The sequence below is a fragment of the Aspergillus brunneoviolaceus genome (genome assembly GCF_003184695.1).
Source record: "Aspergillus brunneoviolaceus CBS 621.78 unplaced genomic scaffold BO95scaffold_10, whole genome shotgun sequence".
In the NCBI taxonomy this organism is placed as follows: Eukaryota; Fungi; Ascomycota; class Eurotiomycetes; order Eurotiales; family Aspergillaceae; genus Aspergillus; species Aspergillus brunneoviolaceus.
In genome coordinates, this window is record NW_020290740.1 from 205,324 (window position 1) to 220,250 (window position 14,927).

A 14,927-nucleotide genomic window follows, 5' to 3' on the forward strand; every position below is an offset into this window, starting at 1 on the left:
TGCGACCCATGACGAGCTGCTTGGTAAGGCAGCAAAATGCTACCTGTGATCGATACTTAGATCCAAATGTTGAACCCAAGGTATGTCAAACAAACATACTGGAATCGAAGCTGGCACAGTTCCCAGATCGCTGATGCGATACCCGGTTACATACAGGGAGCTTTGACCTCCCTGGCCAACATAATCTTCTCCGAGGTCGTCAGATTGTCGCCCTGATTAAACAAGGTTCAAGACAAAGCCGGAGCAGATACACACATACCCACCCAGGACTCAAGGCCAATTCCAACGGAGAACCTCGCTGGACAGAAGGCACCTTTAGCGCCAGCACCGGCTGCGTTAGAAGGAAGGATAGTCTCCGACCCTGGAGATCTGAGAACGATCTTAGTGGGGAAATGGAATCGCGCATCAGCAAAACACCTGCAAACACACTTCGCCAGCTGCAGCTAGCCCAAAAGATATGCACAGTTGGGATCGCAGCTAAAGTATCGCCTGCCATTCACTCCGAAGCACGGCGTGCGAAATTTCCAGCTGACGCGAGCCATGGTCAGCTCCCCTCCTGCAGCGAGGAACCAGACCTTTTGGATCAGGCTGCTGGGCCCCCTGCTTTCACTTGTAGTGTTGAAGCTATTTGTCATTCGACATGAAAGGGGGGGGAGCAGGGAGGGGAACAATTTAGTTTGTAAACTAAAAGCAATGTCGAGGAAAGGATGAGATAGAAGGAGGGGAAGAAGAGGTGCAGCAAAGTATAGCCGTGCCTGCGTGATTTGTACAGTACCATGGTACAATACAACGCTCCCCGCTTTCCCTTGCTCGAGATCTCGGGCATAGCCGTTTGTGGGTGGCACCATCGTCATCACCACCTTGATCAACATTCCTGATGATCATTCAACATCCGTTGCAAAGTCAATTTAGCCTTAGGTAATAATGTAGGCGCTGGTGAATTCCTGTCTTTCTTCTGCAATGGGGTTTTTCATTGCCCTGTTCCTTTGCTGCTCCAGCCGCAAGACCATAGCTCGTTGGCTGACTTATAAGTGTTTTGTATTTCTCAGTTGCTCATTACTCTGTAGCCTGCAGTGGTGAGCAAAATGTCACTAGAAGGGGTAAAGAGACTATTGAAGACGGTGAAACTGAAGCCCCGATCATAGTGCTCTAGGAAGGGAGGAAATCTATCCATGATATAACGGATGCGTTCGAGGCTTCCAACGGACGCTTTCGCTGTCGACTACGGAGTACTTATTGCTTACTCGATTGGGTCGCGATTGCACTCAGACTTTCGATCGATCGATCACTAACCCAGATATTTGGCTCCAATTAGCAATGCTAGCAGGGGCAGTTGAGCAACAGTCTCCTCCCGTTGCAACCAAATAGCCCCCCTTCTGCCACATCCAATGCATAGTGTTGGAACGGACGAATATCCCGAACGAGAAACTTCGTGTCAGTGCGTGCTCTGCTGTCTTACACCTTCAGACATCAGATCGAGACAGGTTCCTCAACCTGGAAGAGAAATTGTCTGACAACCCTGTACACCTCACGGGGCCTAGCCCCAGCAAACTCGATCTCTTATGATAGGTTTGACTTCGAAAATAACTAAATTGGTCTTCGTCACCCCCGATCACGGAATTTGAACTTCATTTGACTTTTGCTTTCCTTATATCGGGTATGCTGATGTTTGCCGGGCCCTTCGAGGGGAGCTCAAGCCATTTTGTGGAGAGTTTGATCACATGATCAGCATGGGCGGGCGCATTGGCGTCAGTTCACTCTTGAACACTATGCCATAGTATATATCATCGCACCGGCAGATGCAAATGGTCTGCTTGTGTAGATGATGCTCGGTGCATGATAATCAATATAAGCAGCCACAGCTAATTATTTCCTCGGCTGAGCTCATCCAAGCCGACCATTCATATTGAGTTCCTCACACACTGTAAGATCACTAGGAATATATAAACTCGGCATCAACCCACTATTATCAACAAAACTCGGCATGCTTGTGAATGACCAGATACGTCACCGAACCATCCAGTTTGATCTGTCTCCTTTATGATTCTGTCTCTGCAGCATGGAATCGCTTGACCCTGAGTTTGATCGCACGGAGAAGGATGGAACTTCGATCATTACGAGATTGAGCCATGATCTGTAACACCTAGTATTGAATGCAAGATACAAGTGGGACAAAGCAAATGCTGGTTCTGGAAAATAGACTCCCAGTCACGATTTAAAAATATCATCACCATCCGGCAGCAAAGTTCAATCGAGTTTCTGGGTTGAGGATGGCTCTGAACACATGTATCTCCAATTGAGATAGAGTGACGATCCAGCCCTCAAGCTTGAAGATAGTTGCAAGACACAAGCCCCGACCGGGATATTCTGTTTGTAAGTTTCCCGGCTCACTTTATTCCTGCTACATCCCCTTCTCTTTTATTACAAGTTCATTAGCGTGGACCGACACCTTCGCGGACGTCCTTACGGACACAATGCATGTCATTTTAGAACGTACCTGCCACCTACTCAATGGGCTGTGTATCGGATCTGTATCCAGGTAGGTATCTGTTGACGTGATGTTTTTGATTCTCTCGAGGGATCAACTAGAACGATCCTAAACCCGGTAAGGTTACAGCAAGCTTTTCCGTTTGGTCGGTGGGTATGGAAGAACATCCTGAAGGATTTTTTTTGATCGGAAGTACGGCCATCATGGTTAGCATGTGAAAGCTGCCCGATTTATGAAATCATGATACAGATAACCACATCTACCTGCCCTCTGTGAGTCTGCTTTATTTAATCGAGCCCGGGCTTTTGATAAACTCCAGGGAATCCTATGACTTGTGACGCCGACATTATGAAAGTAATACTGAGGGGTCAGCCCGTTGTACGAAGTAAAGTACTGTACATTTACCACCTTACCAGTGCACAGACGAGGCGACCCGTGGTGGATGGATCCAACGGTCGCCTTAAAATACGACTAATCTGATCGGACTGGTACCAATCGCCCATCCATCCGCCCACCACTCCAGGTACACACCAGGTAACTTCAATACTAAGTGATCATGTCAATTGATTCACCATAGTACGTAGGGGAAAATTTACTCCGTAGACTACCCACTCGCTGCTCCTAATAGCAAACCTTGTTATTGACGCATACTCTTTGATCAGGTTGCTTGGAGCAGTTTCGAGTCACTTTAGCAGGCCACCGTACAAATCTACAGTTTATCTCAGTGACTCCCAGTAACTATCCTTCGGCGTCCTCGAAGGAGCCCAGGAATTGGTAATAATATGGACATACACATTCGCATCACATTCTTTCGACGATATTCCTACAATCTATAGGTTCTTACCCATTTCATATACATCGTAACTTCAAATAGCCGAATCTGCTCTCGATCTTGAGGGCAGGAAATGAGGGCTCAAGCGGGCATGCTAAGCATCATTTCGGACTAGGAATGCTGGATCGCAAAACACTGTGCATACAACACCGGGCCCCATCGAATGGTGTTGATTGGTCACAATTCAACGCATTGACCAACAAGCTCACAGGATCTTGGAATGTTTTGAGATAAGTGACAGCTTGCATGAGATTAGGTGAGTCTCAAATACAGCCAACACGATTACATCCCCAGCCACCCGATACACCATGGACTCTAACTTGGCGAAAGTTATTACGGAGACACGGTTCCGCCCCAGCTTGTTGTGCCACTGTTGACAAGTGTGCACGATAGCTAGCGCATATTCGGGCTTCGACGTCCACCATGTGGTACGCCCTGTGGAAAGGAGACCGGTAATTTTTTCCAATGGCAAATGTGGTGGTATCCGCTCGCTCCAAGAACAATTGCGTTGCGCCTTCATGGCCCCCCGGTGGTGACGATCTCTGTTATCAGTCATGTCGAAAGGGGTGAATGGGACAGGAAACCATACATACACATAGTAGTTAGACTAGGACGAGAAATTCCCTGATCAACCAGCCCCATATCGTGATGAGAGCCATCGGCTCTGTACCAGTTCTCTGGTCAGTGGAGACATGTCCCATCCATCTCTCACCGACATGCTGCTAATCTAAATCTTCTTCCTTGCCCCCAGGAAGCAATGATCGTCGTTTGGAAAGTACTGCTCGGCTCTCCAGTGCCAAGAGAGCACCAAACAATACCATTGTCGCTATTTATGCAGTATGCCGTTCGTGTTACCGCATCGACTTGAAAGGTCGAGAAGCGCTCAAGCCCCACAAAATCCGAGATATTGCATAAGGGGAGTCTGTGTATACAAAGTAACAAACCTACTGGGTGACAGAATGGGGTAGAACAGGTCAAGAAAAGACCCTCACGATGACCACAGAATCTTGGATCTTGTACTATCGATTGACGAAGAACCTGACTCGAGTCCTATGCACTATCCGAGGCCAATCACCCCAAATTCATGACTCCTCCTCATCTTTGACTCCGTTTAACCGACGCCAGAGACAGGTAGCGGGCTGGGAAACCCGCATTCACTACCTAGCTATGGAGCCAGGTGAAATGGATCTTGTGCCAGGCAACAGACAGATGATTGCCCGGAAGGACTGATTACTAAGGTGTGCCAGCATCGCAAAACTGATCTTTGTCAGCGGGAGTCTTCGATCGAAGATTTCGCGCATAGTCAGGAGGTGACACAGCATGGTTCGCGAAGCGAGGAATTTATTGGTGACCCGGCAAACGGCCGGGATCGACAGCGCCAGAGGGCAATGGATAAAGAACCGTTGCGACCGTTAGTAGTTTTCAGTCCCGACACCTCCACTGGGTCTCCCTGACAGCGACACAGAACAGCCCCATAGGCATATCTGGATTGACCTGAATCATTACATGGTACAGGTAATACCGGCATCTACGTATCAGATGTGGGACCGGGTCCTACTAAGTATGATCTCTCCCAGCGCTGATCGAAGAATCCTATCGGCACTCATAAGGGGTAAGGGGAGGGGAGCTGGACGGCGCTTCGACCGTTTGTGGCAAGAGTCCAAAGTGACGGACGGGCGGATGTATGGATTGAAGCCCGGTGATCGTTCTGGCGACAAGCGTTCTGTCTATTGGAGCGGAGACAAAGTCCTGACACCATCGTATTGTGGTTTGTGATGGCTCCGACTAACGACCTTACTACTACGAAGTTACTGGTGTTCGCCTGCGACAAACGCCGCCTTCCGCTTCTTGACACCTGATCTGTTTACTACTAGGTAGGTAGCCACTGCACTTCTTTGGTCTTGGTTTGGGAGAAGGGCTTACGATCCAGCGAGTACGTACTCGTAGTACCGTCTCCATCACCTTGCATCACCGGCAAGCAATCCTGCTAATGCACCTGACCCTCGCCGTTGAAGTACATTACCGTACCTTTTGTCAAAGAGTGGCGAGCCACTTCCAGGCTGACTATGATTGGCTATGATCCCCCAGATTCTCCATATGTACCACCGGCAAGGTGGCTTTAACCAGGTGACTTTAACCAAGGGCTTTCTTATTCGCCCGGATGGGCCCTGGCCATAGCAGTGGAAGAACGAAAATAAGAATAGAAAAAGAAAAGAGTCCCCAAAGTCAGGGGTACCTTAGTGGCGGTGGACCAATCTTCTCGACGGCTGGATCTCTCGACCACTGGTATGATGAAAGGGAGAAGGATCATCATCATCATCATCATCGTCATTATCGTAATAAGTCAACTTTTCTGGTACTGGAATGCCAAAAGGAAATGCACCCGAGGGCAAACATCCCCCCGATGCAGTGGATCCATCCCGGTAAACTCTCCGACGACTTACCCCCAAACAGGAAGCTGACAGCTGGGGTTTCGTCAAAAAATTCGGCTTAACCCGTGCCTCGCAGCGGGTCTTTCGACCTTTTTCCGCAATTCCCTTGCCTTAGCAGGACCTGGCTGTGCTGCAACTAGACCGATCGGGGACATGTATGTACTCTGTACATTCGGTAACGACCTCACTCCCCCACCAGCCATGCTGATGCTGTCTGTACCCGTCTGGAATCTTCATCTTCGATCCCCGTATCGAGCCAGCCGACAATCGACATGAGATCTCGTCTTCCCGTTCTGCGTTGCGTATATTGGACCATTGCCTATCGAACGGGCTCAAAAGTCCATATTCTCATACTTGTTATTCTGCGATCGGAACCGTCTCAGGAACTTCTACCGATTAACGTGTGCATGGGCCATCTTCCCCTTCTCTAGACTGAGCTGCGAGATTGGCGGGATATACCGCCTCTTCAACTCATGCCAGTTCCAATCTACGTTTGGCCTTTCTAGAGGGGGGTTGCCTTGGACAATGATGGTTCCGCGATCTTCCCCGGGAGCGCGTCAGAATGGAAATCATGTTGCGGTGGGTTTGAAGTCAAGGTACGGACGAGGCGTAACAGCAGCAACACCGGCGACAATGATCATAATGATCATATAACTACCACCACCACTCGGTAAATAGTCCATACTAAGTAGACTACGGAGTACATACCTGCCACATACCTCTCCAAGCCATAAAAACCACGTGTGTCACCGCACTGAAGGATAGCTCGGCCACCTCCTTCCGAATAGGGAGACTGAGAAGCTGACCCACTGCATTCCTCCAACCAACCTCTTGAAAAACACGTGAAGTGGGCCTTCCTCCATCGGCACCAGTCAAACTGTCCCGTCTTTGGCGTACCAAGATTTGACTGGAGAAACCCTGCCCGAGAATGACGAATGCGACAGATGCCCTGTCAATCATCACGATCGATACCATGGCTGCTGTCCAGGCCTGCTTATGTTCCACTGTGGCTGTAAGTTGGGGCATGGTTGACAGGGAGGCCATCCAGGCGAGGGTAGATGACAACCGCTGATCATCATCATCATCAGCAGCAGCAGCAGCATAATCGCCGCCGAGGACTATGCAGACGGACACCGGAGGAGGTAAGGAGGAAGTCATTCACATTCCCCTCTGTCCTCCCCCAAGAAGAATGTGTGGCTCGGAAGTTGAGCAACAATCATTTCCCTACCCAGGTACGCGGAATGTGTAAGGTTATCATCTCCTAAGGAACAAAATCTTGACTCTATTCCTCTGTCGCTCTCGTGACTACTCGAGTAAGTGTTTCTTTTTTCCTGCTTTTCCATAGATCCTTCATCACTACGGTACCTCATAAACACACCGACCGCCAGACGGATCTACTTCGGGTTCCGTGTTGGTGGCACAGGAAATCAATCGCCGATTCCAAGTCGTAAGCAAATCCCGGGTCTCTGGACGTGGTCGACGCCATGATGGTGGTAATGATGATCCGCTAGGCCCATTTCCCTCATGAGGCAAAAACACAAGCCAAAATCAGGAAAAGATGGCAAAATGAGCTGATCTCACAAGCGCAAACTAATCTTATCCAAAGCGGACGACTGCTGTCGTGGACTCGTGAGATCGGTGTTAGTCTCGTGTGGATGCGCTCAAACCTCTCCCTCTTGCAACCCTCCCCCCTCCAAATTCAGGCAATTTTGCATTTGGGCAAAGTTGGCGTCCGGGCCCGGAGTCTGCGGGACGCAGATACTGCCTCTTCCAGGCCGTTGAACGTTTGGATTCCCCACTGCATCTGCCATGGACCCGGCTGCAGTGGGGGGTTCCACCTTGACTTACTTAGCGCGGTCAAGACTGAGGTGGGATCGAGGAAGGGCGCATCACTTTTGTGCGTGGCACTCAAAAGTACGCGATTCAGGAAAGGCATGCAGGCTGATCCGATGCATACGCAGATTTGGAGAGGGGAGTGAGACCGGATTATCCGACTCGCCTTCTGTTGGCTTCTTTGCATCCCTTGACCCTCACTGGAAATCGTACAAAGTCAGAAAGTCATTTCGATCATCAAAAACTCCTCGTCAACATCACGGTAGAACCATTTTGCTCAAATTATCTTACCATATGGGGGATTCTAATTTGCCGAGCTCGAACTCCCCATGCACATGACTTCTCGGCTTTATTCTCCGTGTCCGTGAAGCTGGGAAGCTACTCCATGTATTGAGCTGGACCGGACAGTCCATAGTAAATGACCTGGACTGATCCAGGTGTTGTAATTCGAGTGGTGGGTACACAAGTGGACTTCCATTATTTTCTATCTCTAAAAGGAGAAAAAAAAGCGAGACAAACAATAGGGCAGATAGGGGACATATCACGGAAATTTTCGCTCATTATGATAGGTGAAGCATTCAGAAGCAAGGTATGGAGAGGAGGTGAGTACCAGTAGGGAGAGCTCTTGACCTCATAACGGTTGTCGATCGGCCCGCCATGACTAGCACGATTTCCGTTCTGCAACCTCTATCTGTGGGAACTGTCTAGACTCCAGACTTTGCCTAGCGTCGCTATCTATCGCCCATCGCCATCGTCGGGGTGAATCTGAGCGGATCTTGGGGAGGGAGGGGGAAGGGGAAAGGGAGGAGGGAGGAGGGGGGGTGGTTTGGCTGGTCTCTTTGAGTCTATCAGTGATGCATTGCTAGCCAACAGTAATCACGGAGATGACCACCCGAAGGGTGCTAGCACCAGACGAGTTTAATAAATCACCCGTCAATTTTTGCTCTTCCCCCCATAATTTCTTCCTTTCTTTTCCTGTCTGGTGGACGAGAAGTGCTTAGTGGGGAAGACTAGATGTTTTAAGCCCCGAAGTCAACCCGTAGGATGATGACACTCTGGATCCTATAATGAACGGATGATATTACTGTCGTTGCCTCCGGCCGTAAAAACAACGTGGTGCGGTGGTGGGTGGAATTCTAGTAGTGTCAACGGGAGGTGCAGAAAAGAAGGGCGACCGAATCCACCCGCGTCCCAAGGCAGCAACTACAGAAGATGGGATGTGTATCACGGATCAATTCTAAGTTAACTTACCGTTCGGGATTTACATATAGTTAAGCACGAGTCAGGCGGGCTTACAAACACCATAAACTGGAGCCCATACCCGCGTTGAGTACAACAAAAGGGGCTAAGCAGGGCACATTATCAAGCTAATTCGTCTTTTGCGTAAACCCGTTAGAAAAAAGGTAGCATCGTAGACAGCGAGAGGAGGCAAACGGTTTTTCTATTTTTTGCCCTTTCTTCCAGAATTATCGACAATGATGATGCTGCTACTGCTGCTGCTGCTGATGATGACGGCATATGCCAATCAATAATTTAGGTCGGAGTTTTACAGCCGTGATGGGTGGGTGCCCACTGTCCCGATGGAATCAACAAACACCCCAATCTAAATAGATTAAACTGGAACCTCTTGTCTCCTTCTGTTTTTCATTTTTTCATTTTTTTTTGCGCCCGTAGACTGACTACAAGGCACGCCCATTCGAACTATAAGCCTCAGGTTGGGCCAATATATCGACAATCTAACTCCCTACTGAGATCGTTCTTTTTTGGTCACGCCAAAACACCATGGGCGCGAAATCTATATTTGTCATTCGCTGTGATAAGCTCAGACGAACGTCCTCCGAATCTTCCTATTTTGACCTTCTGAGACTAGTATATAGTCAAATAGATTATTCCGGACCCCCCACTGAACTGACCAAAGGCAACTAAACAAGGCACCATGTAACCTGAACCATCCGCCTCCGCCGATCGATCATGCCAGAGAACACGGAAAAAAATCATTAGCAAGGGCATATGGCACCTGAGATATAGTCTATACCTTCTTGGAACTGCTTCCGATCGCTGCCAAAATCATTCCGTAGCTTATATCGACCCTAGATAACCAAAAAGTAAATTACCATCCGGTAAATCGCTTGTACCGAGGTATGCGCATGTACATGTACTGTAATCATGTACCCCGGGGCAAACACCTACGGTGCCCGAATTGGGGTTCATACCTAGAAAGGGCAAAGGGGCACAGTATTGCATCTCATTCGATTGAATTAATGGAGCAGAATGATATAGGAGGTGCCCGACGCTCGAGTCGTGGGCCATAAAGCAGATTACCGCTTGAATCATGAGTCGAAGCCAGTCAAGCGGCTCTAGACGTTACTTCTGACTCGCTGACGAGGTAGGTAGGTCAACCAAAGCGCAGGAAAGGTTTCACAAATTAGCTTTACAGATAATAAGTAAGTATGTAGCTTCGGAGTATATGCCTCGACTTATCTCTTCTGATTCTCTATTGATGAGATTTCAGAATCGTAAGGTCTGATATGCGACGCTCGATCCCTTCCTTGTCCGTGTTCTCGACCCCCCGGTTGTCAAAGCTGATTGCTATTCCTGATACTTTTGCTATAATCACTGCCATCATCATCATACCTTGATTCTGTTGTGTAGGAAAACCTGATCGCTACCAGCCTACAGTGTATGATAACCCGTTGGGGAGGGGATCATACAACAGATGAGCTCATAGAACTCTCGAACCCGCCTCATGTCCCCTTTCCTTTATCCTATGAACTACGTACTTACCGTAACCTTAAGTGATATCACTATAAATACTCTGCCGAACAGGCCAGGAGGCACATATATATGTGTTTCTCATATAGGGGGGGGGGAAGGTGGTGGAGAGCGGGGAGTTATATCGGGAAAGAGGTATATTGGGGAAAGTGCAAACCGAGAGAGTTTTCCCAGTTCACATTAGTAAACTGACCACAGACCAGACACCGGAGCAAGCACCATACCATGGCACAATCAAGTTTTCTCTGGAAGAATCTGCACGATGCCCCCCCATATTGGGGAAGTTGATTGGTGAATCTCTGATGCTATGCCTTCGTGATTCGTTCCTAGAATGGATCTGGACCTCGAATCGCCTTGGTTCCAGGTACGGGCTCACAGACTTCTCTCACTACTTCCATCTTCGGTGAGGATGGAGTGAAGACGGATCTCCCCTGGCTTTCACGCTTTCTGGCATGGTCGTTCTTGTTTCGATGGAGAGCAGGTTCCCTGTTCATGCTGGGGAAAGGCCCTATTCTTGTTCTTGGAGACGGTTCAAACGCGACCAGGTCTATGACGTGCGTGCTTAGGGATAGTGCTCGTGAGTATGGTGTCTGATTCTCTCAACCTCTCAGCTCGAGTAAGGGATGTGGTCTAACTTCTACGTTGTTCATAGTCTTCTAGTTCGAATTGCCTTTGGGATAGCTTCGCTGTTCTAACAACCACCTTTTTGTTCGGAGAACGATCGCATATCATGAAAGCGCTACGGTGGAAAACTCCTTCGTGGTGATCCATAGCTGGAAGAGAATAGCAAGGACTTAACCTTTCACTTGGTAGCATGACACCTCTTATGAGAGCGTGGTTATAATGAGCTCCCCCTGGATTTCGGATGCTACTATTGTCTTTCTCCGGCTTCCCTCGGCGAATATCGCACGAGAGGAATATGAGTATAGGATCGATAACCAGCACCCAGGTGTGCTTTCCTGGACACGGCCGAGGTGCGCAATGATTCTGTCATCCATACTAAGTTCTCATGCTTGACGCTCTCGATCGGACAGATCGCTGATACCAGTATGTTGGCAGGCTCGTGTCTTCCCAATGATCCGTTCGGTACCCTCTCCGCTACATTCAGACCACCAATACCATGTGTGGCAGTCAGTCGAACCGTATACAATGCCTGCAGTTTTCCCCTGCTCCGTCGATGGATCCCAAACCAAGCAACCAGCCTAGATTGCTGTGGCCTCTTCGAAGACGCAACTCAACTTCGGTAGGTCCAACGCACAGGACAGACTAACAATATGACACATGGGCTAGCTCCTAAGATCGGCTCTTACCGGTCAGCACGCGCATCCAGTATTGATACGCATCGAACCTTAAACCGACATAGCTTGTATCGACCGAGCGCTACAGAATCTGAAATCAGAAAATCCCAATAGACGATCAAACTGCACAGAGCCTTTTGTCTATATCGGGCCTGCATAACAGTCTACTTAGTTTGGAGATAGCACATGTGAGATACTGTGCATACATACATGTACAGTACAGTACATGCAGGGTAGGCCCAGAATGCGTGAACCAACCGGCTCCTTTCCGTCTGCAAGTGGTGCTGTCAATACTGCCAGCAAAGATCCATGATCAGCAACCATCATCCAGAATTTGACTAACTGCATGGAACGAGGCGCAGTGTGATAAGTTGAAAGTTTGGCTATTTGTCAGGTCTAATGTTCGTTCTTCAATCCTCCACCTTGGGTCGTGTTGTTGATAGGAAGAGTAGAAATACCTGTTTGTCCTCTTTTTGCACTTCTTGGAACTGTCGTTCTGTGTGTATTACATGGTGAAAGATTACCCATACAACACGGATACCGCAAACCCTCGGGAAAAAAAAGAGAAAGAAAGATAAGCACCGCTGGTCTTTCCTGGTCCCAATTTGAACCTAGGTACTGGGTTTCCTGTTACCGCGAATCGAACCATACAATGGCGGTGGATTTTGATCCCAGCTGGTCGGGAATCCAACCACACGTGGATTGAACCACACACCGTACTTCGGCTTGACTGGTGCGCTAAGTGACTTAGGGGTTTGCTTTCCCACTTTCGGCCGGCGGGGGGCCCGGGAGAGATGATGATCTAGATCCCATCCTCCGTTGGGCTATTTCGTCCATCCATCCATCCATCCATCCATGATCTCATCATCTCATGATTTGTTCAGACAAACGCTACGTAATGGACCCGAAAGAACAGCATTCTGGAAAGAACGGAATCGGTGTTTTAATCAAAAATAAATTAAACCACATCGTCCAAAGCATCTCCGATCACAAGCACAATGGGGTTAATCAAGAGGAGTGGGCACCAATTTTGATGAGATCCGAAGAAGGGCCGTCCGATTTCAACGGGAGAACCAAAGAAACATACGTTGATGGATTAGTTGTTCCTAGACTTTTTAATTTATCTTAATTAACTGTCTAACTATCCGAACATCCCGCCCGTCTCATTACCTCACATCATAGTCTGGCCATGGAGGTGGGACAAATTTGATGATGTTTCTTTTCTAGGGGGGAAAAACACTATGAATAGAATGGCAGCCGGGAGATTAAGTTATTATTTCCTCAAGTCCAAGAGCTGCCTAGTCGATCGAATTTCAGTTAGCCGATCGGTTCCAAAATATAGCGGCTTCTGACTGGAAGAAAGGTTTTGAGGGTTTCATTTCCCGTATCCTAGATAACTGGGGCTACCTAGTAGTAACTACTTGAATAGAGAGCTAAAAAGCCTTCCAGAATTAGCATCTTCACAACAGACGGCTCACGGACTTTTACTAAGCACTGACTGAGCATTCGCCACTACGTCCTGTACCAGACCTCCCATGCGGAGCCCTGGGATGATGAGAATCTGCATAGAATCCCGTAAACGAGGTCCCCGAGATGAGATGAGGGAAGGGTGGTTAACGGGCCGCCGGGGAAGTGGTGAAAAGTGGGGTTTTTGGGAAGGGGGGGAGAAATCCACGAGAAACCAGGGGACGGACTACCTGCCTACTCCCACTCCTACTCCTACGTACTCAGTACCTAGTAGCAGGAGAGTGGCTTGGAGTCAGCGCCACTGACGACAGACGGTCTCGGGGAGAACTGTCAGGTTTGTCTCAGTTGGGAGGCATCCTCCTTGTACAGTTAACGTTCTGGATGGAGTGGACAAAGACAAAGACATATTCGAGTCACTAAGCGGCGGGATGTATGTACAGTAACGTTAACTACAGTACAAGGACTAAAGATTCGATATTGAGTCCCTTGGTCTCTCTCTGCTTTCTCTCTACTTTCAATATCTATCTACCCTCAATACCTCTATGAATCGGCAGTAAAGTGTGTGAGAGTAGATTTGACTCAAGAGATCCAGTCTTTCACACATCTCTACCAAGAACAAATCACACGAATCTAATTAGGTTGGGGAGTTGGTGGTGGGAGAGAAGAAAGGGAAAGGAGGGGGTGGGGGGGAAAGAAAAAGAGGAAACCCAACCGATCCTTTCTTCACCCAGCACCATCATCTCCTCCCTGAAGCTCAACCCGTTCAACTGGAAGTCAACCAGTAGAGTCGACTCAACCCGAGTCGGTGGCAGTGTTCATTCAGCACCTACTTACTAGGTAGAGTACCTCTACCGCTAAACGCAGACGCTACGGTTAAGCACGATCGCGATCGGCGACTTCCCCAATCAAAGGAACCAAGATAGAGTATACGAACAACACTGGCGCGCAAGCGTGTCTTTGACAACTTCCCTCCCCCCACCGAATCATCTTTCTTCCACGTCTCCTCCCCGAATCCAGACCTTTGTTGTTGAGGTCGAAATGTGGTCTGTGGTTGTCTTTTTTTTTTTTTTTTTTTTTTTTTTTCTTCCAATCTTCACAAAGTTGCCGATACGCGGCGGCTATCTGGCATATCTGGCGTGTATCTACAACCCGGACAGGCTGGTTCCATGGTTGAGGCGCGTCTTTCAAGTAATGTTAACCGAGACCGTGGACCAGAAACCCAAAGTCATTTTTCCCAGGACGTAAAACGAGATTTAAGGTTTCCCAGATGGGGTCTTGATGGTGGTGGTCCCTTTTTTTTTTTTTTCTTCACGAATCCCCTCGGGATCGTCGCGAGATGAAGAATGGAAATGACTAAGATCCGTCAATTCGAATGGAAATGACAATCCAAATAAACGGAGGTGCAGGAAGAGGATCGTCAGAGATTAACATGCGGAGTGAGTGGGAAGAAGGCAGGCAATCAAACGTAGGTACTCGGTTTATCTTTCGCCGCTATTGCGATCCACCACCGTCTGTGTGTTGTTCAGTGTATAGACATATTCAAGGATCCAGCCAGTGATTAAGCCGACTCCCACTTCAATCCATAAATCAGTCACAGTAGTACTAGTCCAGTCCAGTCAGGAGAGGCGAATATCGTGGACAAGAAGCAATGCTCAAACCAAACTCGGACGAGGGCGTGCCTCAGCTCAGTGCCCGTTTGTGTCCGCTTCCCAGAAAGGGAAAATGATATGACAGTTTTGACAGCCACCTACCGGGGGGAACATTTGCACTGGCCTCTCTGCCCCTCCCCTCACCCACTTTTCCCC

The 14,927-nt window shown here is 48.6% G+C and overlaps 1 protein-coding gene across 1 annotated transcript; it reads right to left on the reverse strand.

The window, feature by feature from the left end:
• Window positions 1-5,864: 5,864 nt before the first annotated feature.
• BO95DRAFT_511637 (uncharacterized protein) lies at window positions 5,865-6,910 on the reverse strand (the record flags this gene model as incomplete). Its single annotated transcript, XM_025591453.1, has 2 exons — window positions 5,865-6,141; window positions 6,650-6,910. 2 exons carry the CDS (start codon window positions 6,908-6,910, stop codon window positions 6,085-6,087), a joined length of 318 nt encoding a protein of 105 aa, XP_025445767.1. The 3' UTR covers window positions 5,865-6,084.
• Between the last annotated feature and the right edge of the window lie 8,017 nt (window positions 6,911-14,927).